General features: G+C 50.2%; 1 protein-coding gene across 1 annotated transcript in view; it reads left to right on the top strand.

Moving 5' to 3' along the window:
- pkd1a (polycystic kidney disease 1a) overlaps positions 1 to 20,671 on the top strand; it is a 67,600-nt gene that overhangs the window by 25,849 nt on the left and 21,080 nt on the right. Inside the window, exons 9-27 of the mRNA XM_029121911.2 lie at positions 122 to 345; positions 714 to 883; positions 1,574 to 1,724; positions 2,778 to 3,052; positions 3,147 to 3,628; positions 3,765 to 4,013; positions 4,145 to 4,253; positions 4,551 to 4,682; positions 5,613 to 5,788; positions 7,830 to 7,966; positions 8,221 to 10,838; positions 11,080 to 11,327; positions 11,799 to 12,051; positions 12,321 to 12,551; positions 12,662 to 12,867; positions 13,225 to 13,342; positions 15,683 to 15,829; positions 17,499 to 17,639; positions 20,090 to 20,381. Coding sequence (XP_028977744.2) covers positions 122 to 345; positions 714 to 883; positions 1,574 to 1,724; positions 2,778 to 3,052; positions 3,147 to 3,628; positions 3,765 to 4,013; positions 4,145 to 4,253; positions 4,551 to 4,682; positions 5,613 to 5,788; positions 7,830 to 7,966; positions 8,221 to 10,838; positions 11,080 to 11,327; positions 11,799 to 12,051; positions 12,321 to 12,551; positions 12,662 to 12,867; positions 13,225 to 13,342; positions 15,683 to 15,829; positions 17,499 to 17,639; positions 20,090 to 20,381 — 6,359 coding nt within the window. The remainder of the gene's footprint in view (positions 1 to 121; positions 346 to 713; positions 884 to 1,573; positions 1,725 to 2,777; positions 3,053 to 3,146; positions 3,629 to 3,764; positions 4,014 to 4,144; positions 4,254 to 4,550; positions 4,683 to 5,612; positions 5,789 to 7,829; positions 7,967 to 8,220; positions 10,839 to 11,079; positions 11,328 to 11,798; positions 12,052 to 12,320; positions 12,552 to 12,661; positions 12,868 to 13,224; positions 13,343 to 15,682; positions 15,830 to 17,498; positions 17,640 to 20,089; positions 20,382 to 20,671) is intronic.

Genomic DNA, 20,671 nt, shown 5'->3' with positions numbered 1-20,671 from the left:
TGTTACGGCTTAGGGTGACGTTAAGGGAACTTGGATGTTTTGCTCTCGCCGCTCCCCGTTCGGATAAAAACACCAGGCCGGTCAACTCTGTTCCCTGACGGCTGCGCACGTCTTCCCACAGTGAGCGCGGCGCGTGGCTGGGCCTCAGCGACGTCGACTCCCACCCCGTGGGCCAGCTGCGCTGGGTGGACGGTGCGGAGGCGCGGGAGGGCGAGGGCGGCTGGGTGAGCGAGCGAGCCACGCTGGTGCCGGGGAACGTGTGCGTGTCACTGGACGACACGGCTCAGCCCAGCTCGCACTCGTGCTACGCCAAACGGGCCTATTTCTGCCAGTACGGACCCCAAGGTAGGAGGCGCCGTGCACGGCAACACCTGGCTCCCACTCGGCGTTACGCCATCAAGTTCCTTTCTGAGGTGTCATTATCCTTAACGTCTCAGGTTCCAGGGTGGGTCCTCTCTTTCCTCCCTGCTCGTTCCCATCACCACTGACCTATTATCTCTCTCCCCTCTGTCCCTTCACCCCCCCCCCTCTGTTCCTTCACCCCCTCCCCTTTCTTTCCCCCATCTTTCTTTCGTCTCCTCTCTTGTTTAAATTGACTGTTTTAGAGTATTAATAATAATGTTTAAATGATTCGTATTTATTTAATGTTGAAATGAGAATCAAACTGAAAGCGTAATTATCTCTGTCTTTATTTCTCTGCTGCCCTCCCCCAGTGGTAGTTCCTGATGCAGGGGTGTATTTGGTGGGCTTGGCTGTTTTCCCTGGCCACAAAGCGCTTTCAAGCCCCGCCCCCGAAGCGCTTTCAAGCCCCGCCCCCGAAGCGCTTTCAAGCCCCGCCCCCACACACACCCCCCACTACGAAACGCCAGCCAAAAGAATAGAGGTCAGTGGAGAGTCTGGCGCACACACACACACGTGAAAGAACACAGTCTGTGTGGTTTACTTTCTGAACACGCTAAGACTGTTCCCCCGGAACTGATTTGAAAGTAGCGTTGCTAAAGAATCTGGAAAGAAGCTTGGCACACATAACCAGGGTTACATGAGTAACCGCCACAATGCTGCTGTACTGAACACAACGGTTTCTGTTTTCTTCCTCCCTATGTAGCTGTAACTTTTTATTGGTTTAAGCTTAAAGGAAATATTTTGACCCCGTTAATGTCTGACCCAGAGGACTCATTGGAACTGTTTTCTTGCCTACTGAGCGGACCGGGCCAAGTAACCAATCAGACTGGACGAGAAAGAACATGGTCAATCATAATGTTATTTTCTACTCAGGAGATCCACGGCTGTTGACTGGTCTTGCTGTGTATTATAAAACCCTTCTTCAGATTTGATTTGTGTCCCTAATCTGTCTAAAATAATTTTTGACCTACTGCCATAGCTCTAGTTAGGACGGTAAACATCAATGCTTATTGAATACGTGTTTGTTTATTTATATTTTCTACACGCTGATACCTCTTAACTCAGTTTGCGCAATCACGTTCTGGCACTAAAATGTCTATCTGTCTCTGTCTCTGTCTCTATCTCTCTATCTGTCTCTGTCTCTCTCTGTCTGCCTCTCTCCTCCCACCAGCTCCTGTTGTTTCCAGCTCTGGGATTTGTTCAGGATGGTCGTCTGTCGTCTGTAGAGTTCATCTCCATGGATCTGTCCTCTCCCACTCACATCCGTCTCCAGGTGCTCAGGCCGCACTGTGATGACCCTGGAATGACCCTGCTGTTGCCAGGTGACCCCCCCCTCCACCACACACACACACACGCTGAGATGGGGTGACCAAACGATTGTTCTCTTCCAGGGAACCTTTCAGAAAGCCTCTGGTCCCTGTGAGACAAGGAGAACTAGGGGGCTTAGAGTTGGAGAGAGAGAAATGGAGAGATGAAGAGAGAGAGAGAGAGAGAGAGAGCACTGGAGTAAAACCAAGAAAGGGAGGGTGCAAACGAAGGAGAGAGGGAAAGGGAAACACCTGCTTACGCCTCCGCTTTTAAAGTCTTTTAAAGTTCCTCAAACCTACCAGTTACACGGAAGCTGAGATGGATAACGACAAATACTTCTTTAATTACACAGATTGAAGGCTTTGGTCTTCCTGTTACGTGATTTACATTCTACCAGAAACAACATTTAGTTCATCACCTCTCTTTCTAATCGTCTCTCTCTCACACACACACACACACACACATACACACACTCTGCGATTGCAAACATTTCCCCCTCCAAGATATTCAACTACAACATCAGCTCTTCTGCTTTCTTTGGCAGCCGCCATGTCCTCTTTCTTGTCCTCTTTCTTGTCTTCTTTCTCCTCATCTTTCCCCTCTTTTTCTTTTCTTTCTCCAGTTGCTCTTTTTTTTGTCTTTTTCTTTATTCTTCTTTCTTTTCTATTTTTCTTCTTTCTATTTTCAATCCTCTTCTCCTGTTTTTCACTTTCTATTTCTTTTATGAGTTTTCTATTTCTCCTTCTCCACATCCTCTATCTTTCTCCTCTTCCATCCTTGCTCTTTTTCTATTCCATCTTCTTTCTATCCTTCCATCTTTTCACACGGACTGAAACGTTTAGTTGGACAATTTTATCCAAAGTATCTTTAAAAATAGAAACCTCAATACTCTAAACGGAAGTCGTAAAAACCAAGGCTGAAGTTACAGAAAATGATGTTTCTTTCCAAACCTCCCCCGTCAACATAAAATGGGATGACAGATTAAATGCTGCACGCTGGTGTTTCTTTGAGCTTTTCCTGCACCTCAGTAAATCACACAGACACACATAAACCCCCCCCCCCCCCAGGTTGTGGTGGGACCATGTGTTCTCCTGTCGCCGTGTGTTCTCCCATGGACCCCGGCCGTCCCTCCATCCCTCGGCGCCCCTCCTCCTGTGCCCCTTCCCAGCAGTGGTGCCCCTTCCTGGGCCACTGCCTTCCCCTGTCCAGCCCCTGTCACCCCGGCTCCTGTGCCAACTGTACCCAGGCGGAGCCTCTCCCGGCCGGGGTGCTGCGGCCGAGCTACAGCCTGGTGAATGAGGTGGTGTTTACGCTGCTCGCTGGGCCCTCCACCCACGTACTGGTGAGTGGATGCGCGCGAGCGCACGGACGCACAGACACACACACACATCAACATTAACATCCTAGTGTTTAATAACCTCCGCCATGCTCCTTAGCTGACAGAGCTCGTTGGAGACCTGCTGGTCTTTCCTGGTGACTTCATCGGCCTGCAGCACGACGCCGGCCCCGACTCCCTGCTCCGCTGCGACGCCTCCACCCAGTCACCGTGGCGACAGCCAGTCCTGGCCCTCAACCGATCTGAATGGCTGGGGAAAGACGCCGACCCAGGGAGAGAGGAGTTAATCATTCCCAGTGGAGGTGACGGAGGTTCTGCGGGGGGAGATCCAGAGGGCGGAGGTGGAGGCTGGGTTTTGGACGTGGTCTGCCCCATCAGGGCGCTTTACGTCGGGGCCAGTGAGACCCAGCTCCAGGGGTCCCAGATCTCCTCCGGCCTGCCCAGGCCCGGCAACTACAGCCTGGTGGTGACGTCTGCCGACCCCGCCTTCCCGGTCATGGCGTCCTGCTCCCTCAACGTGGTGCCCCCATTGGGCCTCACCGTCCTCCACCCGCCCTCTCAGAATGGAACCCACTACTTCAGGTAACGTGTTGGATGCCAACTACGTGTTCAAGTCTTCCAGTACCGCACCACCGGCTCAGAACCCCGGTACCGTGCGGCCTAGATGTTCTTGAAAATGGGGATTCTGATTGTGAACCTTTTGCCGGTTCTAAACCAGGCCCGGCCAGAATGTGGTGCTGCTCAGGGTCCACTCCCAGTATGAGGCCAGGGTCAGCCGGCAGGGACGCAACCATAGTGTCCCCTTCCAGAACCACTGCCCCCCGGAGTACCGGGCCGCCGTGGCAGAGTGTAGACGGGCTGGCGCGGCCGGAGGAGGAGAGAACCAGAGCCAGAGTCTGTATGCGGTGTTGGATCTGGAGCTAGGGCAGGAGAGGGGGCCGGTACTGGTGGACCTGTCTGCCCATAGGTGAGAGAGATACATGTTACTAGACCACATATGTTACTACACCCCTTACCACAGGCTTCACCAGTTAGTTAGACTCTTAGTGTAGCACAAGTCTCTGGGTTGTAATCTCACAGGTGTGGTTCTGTCCACAGTGAGGTGATGGAGGTCAGTTTGAGCTTGTTGGTTCGGGTGGAGGAACCTCTCCAAGGCTTGATTGTTCAGCCACACCCCACGAACAGAGTAATCATGGAGTCAGTCGTGGTGAGTGTTTTGGTGCTGTGTGTCCGTCTAGGGGTGTGTGTCCGTCTAGGGGTGTGTGTCCGTCTAGGGGTGTGTGTGTCCAGGTGTGTCCGTCCAGGGGCGTGTGTATCCAGGTGTGTCCGTAAAGGGTTGTGTGTGTCCAGGTGTGTCCGTCCAGGGGTGTTGTCCGTCCAGGTGTGTGTGTCCGTCCAGGTGTGTGTGTCCGTCCAGGTGTGTGTGTCCGTCCAGGTGTGTGTGTCCGTCCAGGTGGGTGTGTGTGTCCAGGGGTGTGTGTTTTCATCTCATGCTGTGTTCCAGAGCTACTCTGCGTCAGTAGAGGAGGGCTCCAGCCCAAACTACAAATGGACGGTGGATGACAAGCCCTACTTCACATATTACAACACTGTGCTGAACGTCATCTACCGGCACCCAGCCATTTACAAACTGACAGTGAGTAGACACGCACGCACGTACGCACGCACGCACGCATGCACGGACGCACGCACACACACACACACACAAACACACACACACCAAGAAACAAACAGATGCCTGTTTGAACCAACAGTACGTAACAAAATGTTTTCCCATGCCCTCATCCCGAAAACCCCAGATGTTAACCTGTCCTAGCTGATCGTAGTCTCCAGCAGCCCATACTTTGTCCTGTACAATTGCGGTCCCTCAGGGTGTTTCTTCAATTCAGATTTTCACGTTTGATTGGTCAACACAATTTGTCTCCACACTATGTCCCCACGTTTGATTGGTCAACACAATTTGTCTCCACACTATGTCCCCACGTTTGATTGGCCAACACAATTTGTCTCCACACTATGTCCCCACGTTTGATTGGCCAACACAATTTGTCTCCACACTATGTCCCCACGTTTGATTGGCCAACACAATTTGTCTCCACACTATGTCCCCACGTTTGATTGGCCAACACAATTTGTCTCCACACTATGTCCCCACGTTTGATTGGTCAACACAATTTGTCTCCACACTATGTCCCCACGTTTGATTGGTCAACACCCTGTGTTTGAATCACTACTTAAGCTGCGATTCTACGTGTAGGTTAGTGAATACACATGAAGGAGAATATCCCCACAATTGTGCAATGTTCCATTGGGAACTCGATGGATCTGTACTTGTTATGAATGTATGTTGTGACATATATACAACATTCTCAGCACAGTAAGGATATGTCTGAACGAATAAAGACTCTGATGACACAATCACTTTACAATGTAGACAAAAACAATGCTGAACATTGTTTAGACATGAACGGCAACCCAGCTGAGGCACTGGCTCCTACTTCATTCCATTGGAACCCCCGACCTCTGACCCTTAACCTCCGATCCCTGCTTTTTTTCTGTCGTACAGGTGACCGCGATGAACCACGTGAGTAGCCTGTCGGAAGACTTCAACGTCACGGTGGACCGGATGTGCCCCATGGGCAACCTGACGGTCACCGGGGTTCCGGGCGTGGCCACGCAGGGCTCCGCCCAGTTCCTGACCGCCTCCGTGGTTCTGGACATGTCCGTGGGCGCCACCTTCAGGTAGGCTCTAGGGGGCGCCACCACGAGACACCTTGGAAATCACTTCATTGGGAGAATGTGCTAGATACAGTAAATAATGTTCTGATTGGCTTAATTTACGGTATATGTTCCACTCTCTCTCCCTCTCTCTCCCTCTCTCTCCCCGTCCCTCCCTCTCTCCCCGTCCCTCCCTCTCTCTCTCTCTCTCTCCCTCTCTCTCTCTCTCTCTCTATGCCTTCTTTCCAGTCAGACACAGTCCTTTTGATAATGGCAGCCTTCTCTGGGGTTTAGATTTATAGCCTTGTGGTTGAAATAGATTGCTGACGGGAATTTTCCCTCCGTTTGCTCTCCCACTAAATTCTGTCCTTTGCCTCCGTCTCTATCCTTCCATTCCCATCCCTCTCCCTCCTCTCCCTCTCCTCGGCCACCCCCATGTTCAGCTGGAGCATGACAGAGTTTCCACTGCTGTCCCTCCGCCGGGTGTGTGTGTGTGTGTGTGTCAGCCTGGCTGCGTGGGGAGGTTGCCAGGGTTACGGTTAGGGGTTATGTCATTCCTGAATGCGATTCAAATTATACAATGAATTTGATCTGGCCACACCCCCAACAGGAAGCATAATTTGAATGTCTTTTGAGAGGGCATTTAATACGATTCAAACTAATTCCACTAAAACATCAACCCATTAAACTCTTGTTAATTTGACCAGCGTTTGTCACTTCCAGAAATATTTTCCCTGGTTTTGCATTTTTTTACTGAGCTAAAATATGGAATTGTGATGGAGACAATATGGATCATTTAGCAATTTGGTTCATAGACTTAGGACATATGGGTATTCTGACATTAAACATCTTGTTCTTTCCCTAGTTTAGTGTATTATGTTTTATATTATGTTTTATTAAACATAATACTTTTTGGAGGAAGATGGACCCTCCTACTTTTAGTCCTTCACTCTCCTTCTGTGTTTGGTCCTTCACTCTCCTTCTGTGTTTAGTCCTTCACTCTCCTTCTGTGTTTGGTCTTTCACTCTCCTTCTGTGTTTGGTCCTTCACTCTCCTTCTGTGTTTGGTCCTTCACTCTCCTTCTGTGTTTGGTCCTTCACTCTCCTTCTGTGTTTGGTCCTTCACTCTCCTTCTGTGTTTAGTCCTTCACTCTCCTTCTGTGTTTGGTCCTTCACTCTCCTTCTGTGTTTGGTCTTTCACTCTCCTTCTGTGTTTAGTCCTTCACTCTCCTTCTGTGTTTGTTCCTTCACTCTCCTTCTGTGTTTGTTCCTTCACTCTCCTTCTGTGTTTGTTCCTTCACTCTCCTTCTGTGTTTGGTCCTTCACTCTCCTTCTGTGTTTGGTCTTTCACTCTCCTTCTGTGTTTAGTCCTTCACTCTCCTTCTGTGTTTGTTCCTTCACTCTCCTTCTGTGTTTGTTCCTTCACTCTCCTTCTGTGTTTGGTCCTTCACTCTCCTTCTGTGTTTGGTCCTTCACTCTCCTTCTGTGTTTAGTCCTCCGCTCGCCTTTTCCAATGTTTAGCTCTTCTTTTTCCTCCCCATACTGTTGGCTCCTCCTTTACTTTTATTTTCTCCCTCCCCTCCCCCTATGTTTAGCGCCTCCCCCCTCTCCCCTTAAGTAAATCTCCTCCCCCACCACCCACCAGAAATCAACAACACTAAAGACAGGCCCACACCCCACACACACCCTATTTCTGTCTCCTACTAAAATAACCCACTCCCTGAGTCACCACACAAACACACACACACACACACACACACGTTTAAGTAATTTAGCAGATGCTTTAATCCGACTTACAGTAGTGAGTGCTTGCAATTTCATGCTTAGTCAAACTCGGAACGCACAGCGCCGGCATAAAAACGCGCCGTGCTCTTGCCATGAGCTACAGGGGACACACCGCCTCCCTGAGGTAGCAGTTACTGTGGCGTAGCTGAGGCCCCTCTGGTTTTCCCATTCACCGTGATGCTCCACTCCATTTCCACTGCTCCATACGCCTGGCTTTGTATGCATGAGGGCAGTTGAGAGCCTGCCCATCCCCGCCGTAACCTCCGTGTGGTCTCTCCCAGGTGGTCGTTTGGAGATGGGGGTTACCAGGAGTATGGCTTTAAACCTCCCTACAACAGCAGCATCTGCTCTCCAGCACCAGATTCCCCCACCCAGGTGGTCCTGTCCAACGCCGTGAAGTATAAGTACCCGCAGCCAGGTATGGTGCCACCACATTGACCCTCAGTTGAACTGTGCATGGTTGGTAAAAATATATTGGTTGGAGGATTCCCTGCTGGAAGGAAGCAGGACACTGGGAATGTTCCACTGGGAATATTTGTTATTTTTGTATTTATTCATAGCACATTTTAAACCCGAATCTGGGATTTTCAATAGAACTGGATAGGGGCGTAGCATTTCATTTGAATCCATTCATTCCTTCAATCCATTCAATCCATTCATTCCTACCCATAGGAGTATACACTGTCCTGGTGTCGGTGTCTAACCACTATGAGAACAGAACCCAGAGCATCGAAATGAACGTCCACAGCATCCTGACGCACGTCGACATAGAAACAGAGCCCCGCCTCCTCCGGGCAGGCCAACCGGCGGCTTTCGAGGCGCACGCCTGGCCCTCGGCCTACGGCATCATCTACATCTGGAATTTTGGCGACGGCTCCGCCCAGAGGGAGGGACCTCAGCGTCGGGTGAACCACACCTACGGAGTCGACCGCAGCGGAGTCCATAACGTGTGCGTGACCGTTAACAATACGATAAGCTCAACCTACGCCTGTTCCGAGATGCTGGTGTACGCAGAGGTCAAAGGGTTGACGGTGACCTCTCCTGCCCCGACTGAGGTAAACACCGCGACGGTGGTCTGTGCTCACCTGGAGACGGGTAACAATGTCACCTGGATTTTTGCCATGGGCGACGGCACAGCAGTGACGACGCCAGATTCCGAGGTCCAGTACACCTACGCTAAAGACGGCAACTACACAGTGAATGTGACCGCGTGGAACGCCGTGAGCGCCCTCTGGACCACGGTACCCGTTCAGGTCTTCGTGCTGCAGGTGGTGCGACTGGAGCCAGTCGGGTGCGTCCAGGAGCAGAGCCAGGTTGACTTTCAGGCTTTTGTTTCGGGGAATGAGTCGTCTCACGTGTACGAGTGGAGCTTCGGGGACGGTTCCCCAAACCAGACCCGGCTGGGGAGTCCCAAGATCAGCCACACTTACGGGGACAGCGGTGACTTTCACCTCACCCTGCTCCTCTCCAGTGGCATCAACAAAGCCAACTTCTTTGCCTGGGTGTGCGTGCAGCCGGCGGTTTCCAGTGTGACCCTAACAGTGGAGAAAAGCCACTTCCAGTTGGGCGAGGAGAGCCGCTTCTGGGCCAGTGCCCGGCCATCTTTTGCCTACATTTACCTGTGGAACTTTGGGGTGAGTGACGACTCTGTGACTACACCTGTCCAGGGCCATGAAGAAATGGGATTCACCTACAAGAGTCCAGGGCAGTACCTGGTGACGGTCACCGTGTCCAACAACATCTCCAGCACCAACGACAGCGTCCTGATCCTGGTCCAGAGGTCCGTAGGTCCGATTGTCATCCAACACAATGGGACTCGATCCAACAACCTGACCCTGAGGGAGGTGTACATGTTCACCACCAGCTCCCAGTCGCCCAGTGTCCTCCACTCCTGGGATTTCGGTGACGGCACGCCCGGCACGCCCGGCACGAACGTGACTCACGCCTACAACGTTTCCGGTGTTTTCAACGTCACGCTAACAGCGGCTAACAAGGTGAGCCGCAACCAAACTCAAGTTGAGGTGGCAGTCCTGGCGCCCATCCGCGGCCTGGTGGTCAGCGCTGATCGGGTCAATGTTCCGGTTAATGCCACGGTCCATTTCGAGGCCCAGCTCGAGGAAGGGGACGCCGTCCGGTTCTCGTGGAACCTGTGCGATGGCTGCACTTCCCGGCTCCAGCTGTGGAGGACTCACTACACTTTCCGGTCTGTGGGGACGTACAGCGTCATCGTGACGGCGGAGAACAGCGTGGGCTCGGCCCAGGCCAGCATCTACATCTACGTGCAGCGGGAGCTGGAGGGGCTGCAGATCCAGCCGGAGGAGGTGATGGGCGGTGAGGACGGGTGCTGTTTTGCCACAAACCGCGTGCTCCGCCTGCAGGCGGCACTGAAGGAAGGCACCAACATGTCCTTCAGCTGGAACATCAGCGCCGCCAACGCCAGCGCCACCAACGCCGGCGCCACGCTCAACCTCAGCGGGAAAACCGTCGAGGTCAGCCTCGCCACCCCCGGTGCCTACAACGTCTCGCTGCGAGCCACCAACCTCCTCGGAACACTTGCGGTCAACAGGACCATCCGCTTCCTCGACCCAGTCGGAGAGCTGTCCTTGGAGACCAGCGTCAACCCTGTGGCAGTCAACACCTCCACCCGTCTAAGGGTGTCGGCCAAAGGCTCTGACCTGCAGTACCTGTGGACGGCTGACGGGGGCCCTCTAGCATCCAACCAAGCTTCAGTGGATCATTGGTTCACTAGTCCGGGGACAAAGGTCGTTGAGGTTGAAGTGTTCAACAAGGTCAGCTCCAAGAACATGTCAGCGGTCATTGACGTACAGGAAGTGGTAACAGGGTTGGCGTTCTCTTTGGTTAACGTAAAAGAGCAGAACTTTGTGGCCACGAGCATCAACATCTCTCTGTGCGGAGAGATCAGAACTGGCACCAACGTGACCTGGACCTGGTCATTGCCAGGTCGTATGGAAACAGGACGGAGGACGTCCTGTGTTTTCCGGGATCCCGGGAAGCTCACCATTATGCTAAATGCTACGAACGACGTGAGCAGTGAGGTGGTATCCAAGGAGCTGATGGTGCAGGAGAAGATTCAAGGCCTGGAGCTGAGGGCCAGCAAGAGCATTGCGGCGGTTGGAGAGAGGGTGGAGTTCACGGTCAGCGTGTCTTCAGGAACGGATGTTAGCTTCATCCTCAGAATCAACGGAAATGCAACTGAGATCAACCAGACCTACATTCACCAGTTCAGCCGGGTCGACACCTACATGGTCAATCTGACTGCGCGCAACCAGGTACGATTCCAAGAGTTAGGACCGCAGGTTTCTCTGCATGCATGATGAAGAAAACTGTACATGACATAAACGATGCTAATAATTATATTCAGCATTTTAAGAGTGCATGCTTTGTTAATAACCATTGTTATTTAGTGCATGCTTCTTGAGGAGACACAATTTGACTTTCAATGTTTCCAGAATTGTTACCAAACACTGTAAAGGTGATCAGACTTTATTTGATGCCTCTTTTTTTCCCCAGGTGAGTAATGATTGGCGGAACCTGCACGTGGAAGTAATGGAACCGGTGACCATGTTGAGCATCCTGGACTGCTGTGATGCTGCCCTTCCCGTGGGAATCCAGAAGACCTTCATAGGCAACGTCCTGACTGGAAATCCTGTCACCTTTCTGTGGACCTTTGACCTCCACCATCTCCACCGAAACTCCTACATCGGGGAGGAGATCACTTACACCCCCGAAGAGGCTGGGTGCCTTACCATCTACCTGAAGTAAGTTTCTAGCCGTGATTAGGGCAAGCAAACAAACGCACAGATTGCCTGTTCAATTCCCACTGAGGCCATCAGTGCAACGTTTCTTTCAATTGTGCATTTGTGTCTGTTGTGAACGAGTCCATATGACTCAACATCTTCTTGAGGGTCTGAGTTAAAGGGCTGTCAAAACCAGGGTTATGGATTTGTTTACTGCTGGGGCCACTTACTCTTTGTTGAGTTGCCATCCTTGTATCCACATCATGAAACTTTTTTTTTTAGTTTTCTCGAAATCCCGGTAAGATATTTCTGGCTATTACTTTTTGATGAGAATCTTTGAACCAGCAATTCTGGAAAAGTATTTACAAACCTAATGAGCACAGCGTTGTGGGTTGGATTCCAGCTAGAGCTGCCAATAATTAACCCTCTGTTGTTAGTTTTCTTTGCATTTGATACATGTTCATCTAAATAGATTATGTACATTATTTTCAGGGCATTCAATGTGCTCAACGGCCAGAACATTACCAAGCACATCCAGGTGCAGAATGTTCTCACAGCGGCCCAGGTGGAAGCTCAACCCATGGACACCTTTATCAACAAGAATGTGATGCTGACAGTTAGAGTCCTGCCACAGTCCACCCCAGTCACCTGCCTCTGGGACTTTGGGGATGGCTCTCCGCCTGTGTCCCATAGCACCCCCTCTGTTGGGTATATGTACACTGCCCCTGGCAAATATCTGGTTCAGGTAATGTATTTCAAAATGAATGTGGTTATTCAAGATGATGTAGTTATTTTTATATTTTCATATTGTTTGTGTTCTCATGTAAGCACATAAGAACATGAATAATTATTTGTATCTGAATAATTATGTAGTAAAAAGATGATTGTTTTTGTCGATTGGTTGATTGTAATTCTTCGTGCCACCAGCAGGTGAACTGCAGAAACGTGACTGGTTGAATGGTGAACTGAGTGATTCATCGATTGGTTGATTGCAATTCTCCATCCCGCCACCAGGTCAACTGCAGTAACTTAGTGAGCATGGCTGTAGCCACGGTGGAGGTGAACATCCGGGTGTTGGAGTGCGAGGAGCCAGAGGTTCAGGTTGTGCAGGCTCCGAGGCTGGCCATCTGGCGTTCCCAGCCCACACTGGTGGAGGCGAGCGTGGACCTGAAGGGCTGCGTCCGCTATGGAGCCCAGTACCTCTGGGAGATCCTCTCCACACCGCACTGCAACAACCACCAATCAGTATGTCGCTTTCCGTCTGTTTTTACCTGGATCTTCTTTTTTCGTTTACAACCCGGACCGTACAGTTAGAACGCGGTTCCTTCAGATTTAACTTGCCCTCACATTTACAGGTAGCTGCGCTTAAGGTCCGGCTGCCGGAGGAAGTGGACATCCGACGCCTGCAGCTCTCCGTGCCCAGGATGGCACTGTGGGCGGGGAACTACTCCTTGGTGTTCTCCCTGTCCTACCAGGGGGTTCCCCTGCGGAAGGCTGCCTGTCTTCAGCTTACCGTCATGGCCGCCCGCCTGGTACCCATTATAGAGGGTGGAACCTACAGGTAAATGTGTTGGGTGGGGGTGGGGGGGGGTTCCCCCAAATCATTTTTCAATATAGTTAGTGAGCGGTCATGTTTTGTCGTCCCTTATTTGCACCTTCATTGCTTGTTTTCTTTTGTTTTGTCTGTCTTGTTTTTTATTTAATAAAGTGTTTGCAGAAGTTCCATTTCAATTCCCTATGCTTCATGATGTATTATGATATTTCCCAATTCTATTCAGCCTTCAATCAGGGAGATATACAATTCAACTTGGAACTTGATTTGCTTTCTGAACTGACTGGTATTAAAATGGAAAAGCTTGATCAGATTTTCTCAAAGGGTGAGAGCTGTTTTAAATATTGTTTGGTTTTCCACTTACAGGGTGTGGTCCAGAACCCAGGACCTACAGCTGAGTGCAGAGCAGAGCTACGACCCCAACATGGACCCAGACCACCAGTCCCTTCTCAGCTACCACTGGGCTTGTGTCAGTACCTCCAAGGTAAACATTACTGAAGTATCACAGTGTCTGCAACTATCAAACAGAAGGACGCCAAACATTTCCCTAGGCAAAGGGAACTTGGTAAAAGGGGCCAAATCTGGTCCCAGGGCCACCAGTTGAATGTCCCTTTCTTGGGAAAATCTCAACCACGTTCAATACCTCTAGGACTGTCAGTGATACTATGGTGAATAAAAGGTGCCTGTTTCTCTACAGGAAGAAGGTTTGTTATGTATTGTAAATGTTTAAACTTCCAAGTAACACATTTATAATAACATTCTTTGCCAGAATGGCCCACAGAGCTGAATGGCCCATTTGCTACGAACCTGTGAGTCATCATTTCCTATAGGTCAATTGGACTTAGTGGGAGTGATCATAGAATTCTAACTGGCCAGAAGAGGTTCTATATGGAACCAAAAATGCGTTTATTAAAGTGTTTCCCCACAAGTACAGCCGGAGAACCTTCTTGGAAAACTTGTGTGTGTGTGTGTGTGTGTGGGGGGGCCACTGGGAGGGTATAATTATAGACAGAGCTGGATCTGGTGGAATGCTACAGTATCAGTCCCTGGTTACTGGCTCTTAGCCGATCCCTGAGAAAAATCCTCCTACTGGGAAAGAATTTATCCCTCTTTTATTTCTCTGTCTCGCTTTTCGGCCCAAGCCTGTAGCATCTTTCTGTCTTTCCTTCTCCCTCTCTTTTTTGTTATTCAGTTAATGTCTCTCGCTTTCTCTCTCTCAATCCTATCTCTTGGTGTGAAGAAAGAATCTTCATCTGTCTGCTGTTCGTCTGTCCCTGTCCTGTTCAGAGTAATATTGACGACTGCCACACAAACTGTATACACACACAAATGCACACACACATGCTGTATACACACAAATGGACACACACCTGCTGTATACACACAAATGCACACACAGGAGAGAAAAGGCTTTTTTATGTCACTTAGGGCCCACAACCCCCCTCTCTGTCTCTCTCCCCTCTTTCTATCCACTCTACTTGTGTCATTGAAATCAGACTCTGAGTTTTAATAAGCCTCTGCAGATACCCAACAGCCTTTGCTGCCATTCCAATGTTCTCCAGAGTGGAAAAAAACGGAAAAAGTCAATGCCTCCTGAATTGACTGGAAAATAATACAAACTGTCAACTATTTTATTTTCATTTCTCCTCGTTCCACTAGCCTCATCTCTCTCTCCCTCACCCTCTGCTCTTCCTCCCCCTGTCTCCTCTCTCTCCCTCACCCTCTGCCCTTCCTCCCCCCGTCTCCTCTCTCTCCTACCATTTACAGAAGGCATTTTTCATTCCACTGCCACTTTCGTTTTTCCTCTTTAATAAACGAGGGAGCGCTCTCTCTCACTACTCTTTTTCTAGAGCTCTCTCTCTCTCTCTGGGGCATGGCGTCTGGCTTTGTAGAGGATTATGGGTAGTCGAACGGGCCTCTTTGAGACTAAACAGACTTGCAATGTACAATCGCTTTTCCCTTGTGTCTCTCATTTCCAACGGTGCACATTTTCAAAATGTTTTTTAGTGGTGGAATTTGGTGGATTTGCGATGATGATTCTGTTTGTTTGTTTATAAAATTCCAGTCAAATGTTGTTGAGTACTGTTGAACAGGTCTGAAAAGAAGTTGGAGTGCGTGCGTGTTTGCGTGCGTGTTTGCTTGTGTGTTTGCGTGCGTGTTTGCGTGCGTGTTTGCGTGCACACCACACACACAGAGACGGTGGGTTCAAATGACTATGTCTTTGCAGTAGCCAGTATTTTTATAGTAAATAGTGAAGTTAAATCAAATGTCTTGTAATGAGTTTGGAAGTAGCAGGGACAGGTGTTCGTGTGGATTATGTGCAGAACAGATCAGAAATGAGGAAGGTAACCCCGGGTTACCGTAAAAAGATCCATAAATAACAAAACATTTCTCACAACATAGTCTGTTTCTGTGCAAAACAAAACCGTCACCTTTTTTGTCTCTCCGGCTGGTTTGCGTCTTTGGGTAAATGGCGCAGTCAAAAGGCAGAGTCTCCACTCCACCTCCGCACAGTGGGGCGGTCTGGTCAGCACAGTGGGGCGGTCTGGTCAGCACAGGGGGGCGGTCTGGTCAGCACAGGGGGGCGGTCTTGTCCTAACAATTTCAGCTGCTCAGTGCGAACGTGGTTTTTCAGCTCAAAACAGGATCCAATCTAAAGTACGCAATTCACTCCATGTGTCAACCTTGGAAGATGTGATCAGGATCAGCCCTGAAGGCCCATGACTTGAACAGTTTGACCTGAACCATGTGTCAAACGCATGGCTGTTTGTGAATGGTACGCACGTGGTTCTGAACGGGACGGCCTCCCTCTCCCCTCTTCCAGGGGGACTGTTCCGGTCTGCACTTCGGGCTGGGTGTCAGTGGACCCGTCCTGGGGATTCCGGGCTCTGAGCTGGTGGCCGACGTGGAGTACACCTTCAAACTGACGGTCAGCAAGGACGGCATGGCCCCGGAGTCCACCATACAGACCGTAAGTACACACACACACACACACACACACACCTTTAGACAGAGTCCACCTTACAGACTGTAAGTACGTACACACACACACACACACACACACACACACACACACACACACACCTTTAGACAGAGTCCACCATACAGACTGTAAGTACACACACACACACACACACACACCTTTAGACAGAGTCCACCATACAGACTGTAAGTACACACACACACACACACACACACACACACACACACACACCTTTAGACAGAGTCCACCTTACAGACTGTAAATACACACACGCACACACACGCGCACACAAACACACACACACAAACCTTTAGACTGAGTCTACTATTCAGACTGTAAGTACACACACACACACACACACACACACACATATCTCCGGACTGATTTCACCATTCAGACAATAAGTACCCACACAAAAACTCACAAACCTTCAGACTGAGTCCATAATACAGACTGAGCACACACACACACAAACAAAACTTCAGACTGGCCCACGAGTCATTTCTACAGACCTTGACTACACACATTATCGGAGGCACATACACACACACACACACACACACTCCCACACACGCCGACTAAAATACACCCCAGGTCTCGCTTCCGCAGAGACAACATGTTTACTATTGTATTTCCACTCCCGTCCATGTCTGCACACTTTTCTCTGTGGTGAACTTCACCGCAGTATGTTAATGTTGTCAGGCCTGTGTGTGTCGGTTGACAGAGACCCTCTCAGTTCCCTCTGAGGGATCAGTACCCTGGGGAAGAGGCTGAGTTCCCTCTCAGGGATCAGGACCCTGGGGAAGAGGCTGAGTTCCCTCTCAGGGATCAGGACCCTGGGGAAGAGGCTGAGTTCCCTCTCAGGGATCAGGACCCTGGGGAAGAGGCTGAGTTCCCTCTCAGGGATCAGGACCCTGGGGAAGAGGCTGAGTTCCCTCTCAGGGACCAGGACCCTGGGGAAGAGACTGAGTTCCCTCTCAGGGATCAGGACCCTGGGGAAGAGGCTGAGTTCCCTCTCAGGGACCAGTACCCTGGGGAAGAGGCTGAGTTCCCTCTCAGGGACCAGTACCCTGGGGAAGAGACTGAGTTCCCTCTCAGGGATCAGGACCCTGGGGAAGAGGCTGAGTTCCCTCTCAGGGATCAGGACCCTGGGGAAGAGGCTCAGTTCCCTCTCAGGGACCAGGACCCAGGGGAAGAGGCTGAGTTCCCTCACAGGGACCAGGACCCTGGGGAAGAGGCTGAGTTCCCTCTCAGGGACCAGTACCCTGGGGAAGAGGCTGAGTTCCCTCTCAGGGACCAGTACCCTGGGGAAGAGGCTGAGTTCCCTCACAGGGACCAGTACCCTGGGGAAGAGGCTGTTTGAAGATAGCGTAGCAAGATGTTCTGGCAGTTGAGGTTCCGCTGGAGATTTCTCCGTCAGTCTCTCTCTCTCTCCTTCACAAATCCCTCTCTCCATTTCTCCGTCAGTCTCTCTCTCCTTCTTTCTCTCCACCCATCAGACAGGGATCAGTCTTGTTTCCAGACATATAATGACCGATTCTCCTATTCTTTCTGTCCGTCACATCTCTCCTCTCTCCATCACAAACCCCTCTCTCCATTTCTCTCTCTCTCTCTCCCCCTCTTTCCATCCACCATAACACTCCTTTCTGTCTCCTAGGTGCTTGTGCAGAGTGGTCGTATTCCCACGGTGTTTCTGGAGTGTGTCTCCTGTAAGGCCCAGTCCATCTACGAGGTCAGTCAGAACTCCTATGTCTACCTGGCTGGTACCTGCACCAACTGTCTTCATTTCCACCGTGGGGTAAGTCATGTGTGTGTGTGTGTGTGTGTGTGTGTGTTTGTTTGTACATATATAATTACACCTGTGACCACCTGAAGTTCTCACAAGAAAAGCAACCCGGGGTAAATTGTTTTTGGCTTGGCGTTAAGGTTGGAGTTATATTTGGGATTACAGTCAGGGCGTTACAGTTTGGTAAGGATAGGGATAGTTTTAGGGTTAGGGGTTAATGAGAGTCAAAAGCGCGTGTGTGTGTGTGTGTGTGTCCTGATCCAGTACTGTTGTATGACACAGCCACTCTAAGCCAATCAGTGTTCCCCTGACCCAACCTGATGAGGTCATCACACCACAGAGCTCCTCCTCCTCTTCTGTCTCTCTCTGGGTTACATCATCAATGGGAGTTGAGGGGTGTGTTTGTTAAAGGGCTCTCTATTCCCTATTAAATGCACTGCTTTTGACCTGAGCCCAAGAACAGTAGCACCTTGATCTAAAGTAGTGAACCTCTTAGTGAGTTTTTCCTCGCCACTGAAATCCAACACTACCGTTGTTTGCTCCTTGGGGTTTAAGGCCGGGTGTCTCTGTAAAAGCACTTGGTGACAACTGCTGTTGTAAAAAGGGCTTTATAAATACATTTGATTGGTTGATTGATTGAGCAGTGGCACTTCATAGGGAAAGGGTGTCATTTGGGAATCATCTGTCACCCTGTCATACGCGGTCTTAAACACAGTCTTGCCCACACAAAGCAACACACACACACAGTTACTCGCACACACAAACGTACTCAGCCTCTTTCTCTGTCTCTTTCCGTCTGATTCTCTCCCAGGGTCACCAACTGTGCACTCCAGGCGCCCTCCTGACAGGAAATCTTTAAACCTCCGATTCTTTTTGTCCATTTAGACTGGCTGATAATAGAACCACTTTCAAGCTGAATAGGCCTCTACCGACGCCACTGAATTTCAATAGACCTAAATCACAAGCGCGCCGGCGCACACACACACACACACACATGCGTATATATATACAACACCTTCACAAGTGACGTTCTGAGTGCTCGGAAACCTCTCTGAAGTGGTTTAGTTTGACCTGCACAAGATGGTCTTCACCTACACAACCCCACCCAGTGTTTCTAGTCCGCTCATTTCATCCCACTATCGCCCAGCGCTGCATCCTCTCTCCGTGTCACGGGATGTAAGGGGACTTTAAAGATGACCTCAAATCACTTCTGTTTCTTTTATATCCCCCAAATATCTTCTCTTTTTTTTTTTGTGGTTTATTTATAGGGGAACCGGGACATTTTATGTTTTTGTTTCGTGTTATGAACAACTAATTCTAAAATTGTCTTTCTGGTGAAGCAGGCATCAGTCCAGTTGCAGTGGATCTAATTCCAAAGTCCACAATAACCATAAATAATAGATCTAAATGATATGCTTACTTACCCAGGGGAGTGTGTCCAAACTTTTGAATGGTACCGTACTTGTTCCAGTTCATTCCTGTCAACCCAGAAGAAAGGTTGTCATTAAAATGGCTGCACGCAGAGTGGGGCAGACAGATAGGCAGTATTGACGGGCTTCTTTAAGCCGATAATTGCTGAACAAAGTTGTGCTGATGTCAGGGCTGTGTCTGCAAGGCAGCAGCCGGATGCTTCTTGGTGTCCACTTGTGATATTTGTCCGTGAACAGTTAGCGATGGAACGCTTGGTGATCTCTTGGTTGGTAAGTGGAACCCAGACCTCAGAACCGCAGGATGATGGGTTGTGTTTTAAGCCCAACTCCGATGGGGAGGTTTGGTCCGTGTGGTTGTTGATGGTTTCTTCTGACCCTGAGAGCCTGTATGGCCCTGGTGAAGTTACCTGTGGTTGTGTCATCTTTTCTTCTCCCTCTCTCTTCTGTTCACTCTGTCCCTCTCTCTCTTTGTCTCTCTCTCCCTCTCTCATCCGTTGTTCCTCTCCCTCTCTCATCCGTTCTTCCTCTCCCGTTGTTCCTCTCCCTCTCTCATCCGTTCTTCCTCTCCCGTTGTTCCTCTCCCTCTCTCATCCGTTCTCCCTCTCATCCGTTGTTCCTCTCCCTCTCTCATCCGTTCTCCCTCTCATCCGTTGTTCCTCTCCCTCTCTCATCCGTTCTTCCTCTCCTGTTGTTCCTCTCCCTCTCTCATCCGTTCTCCCTCTCCCATTGTTCCTCTCCCTCTCTCATCCGTTCTCCCTCTCATCCGTTGTTCCTCTCCCTCTCTCATCCGTTGTTCCTCTCCCTCTCTCATCCGTTCTTCCTCTCCCTCTCTCATCCGTTCTCCCTCTCATCCGTTGTTCCTCTCCCTCTCTCATCCGTTCTTCCTCTCCCTCTCTCATCCGTTCTCCCTCTCATCCGTTCTTCCTCTCCCTCTCTCATCCGTTCTCCCTCTCATCCGTTGTTCCTCTCCCTCTCTCATCCGTTCTCCCTCTCTGAACGTATGTTGACGTGGTGTCACTGACTGTCTTGCAGCGATGGACGGCGGTCACCCTGCGTAACGAGACCCTGGTCCTGGACTCCAGCAGCACGACGACAGGAAGTGCCAGTATGAACCTCGTGCTGCGGCAGGGCATTCTGCGCGACGGCGACTCCTACGTGTTCACCCTCCACGTCACCGATGACAGCATGGACGGAGAGGGCGTGGCCTCCATCACGCTGCAGCCCAACATGCCGCCTGCGGGGGGCAGCTGTGACCTCAGGGCGGTGGGGGCCGAGGGTGGACCAATCAGGACGCTCGTGGACAAGGTGCACTTCAACTGCTCAGGTGAGATCTGATGTTCTGTTATTCTCTACTGTACTATAATGAACTGTACTCTGCTGTACTGTAATGTGCTGTACTTTACTATAATGTAATGTACTATAATGTGCTGTATTCTACTGTACTATAATGTGCTTTACTGTACTGTACTGTAATGTAATGTACTATAATGTACTGTACTATAATTACTGTACTCTACTGTACTATAATGTACTCTACTCTACTGTACTATAATGCACAGTAGTATTATGTGCTGTACTATAATGTACTGTACTGTACTCTACTATAATTTACTG

Source organism: Esox lucius, chromosome 9 (genome assembly GCF_011004845.1).
Source record: "Esox lucius isolate fEsoLuc1 chromosome 9, fEsoLuc1.pri, whole genome shotgun sequence".
Taxonomy (NCBI): Eukaryota; Metazoa; Chordata; class Actinopteri; order Esociformes; family Esocidae; genus Esox; species Esox lucius.
The sequence above is the reverse complement of the archived record's forward strand: the minus strand, read 5'-3'. Positions and strand labels throughout refer to the sequence as shown.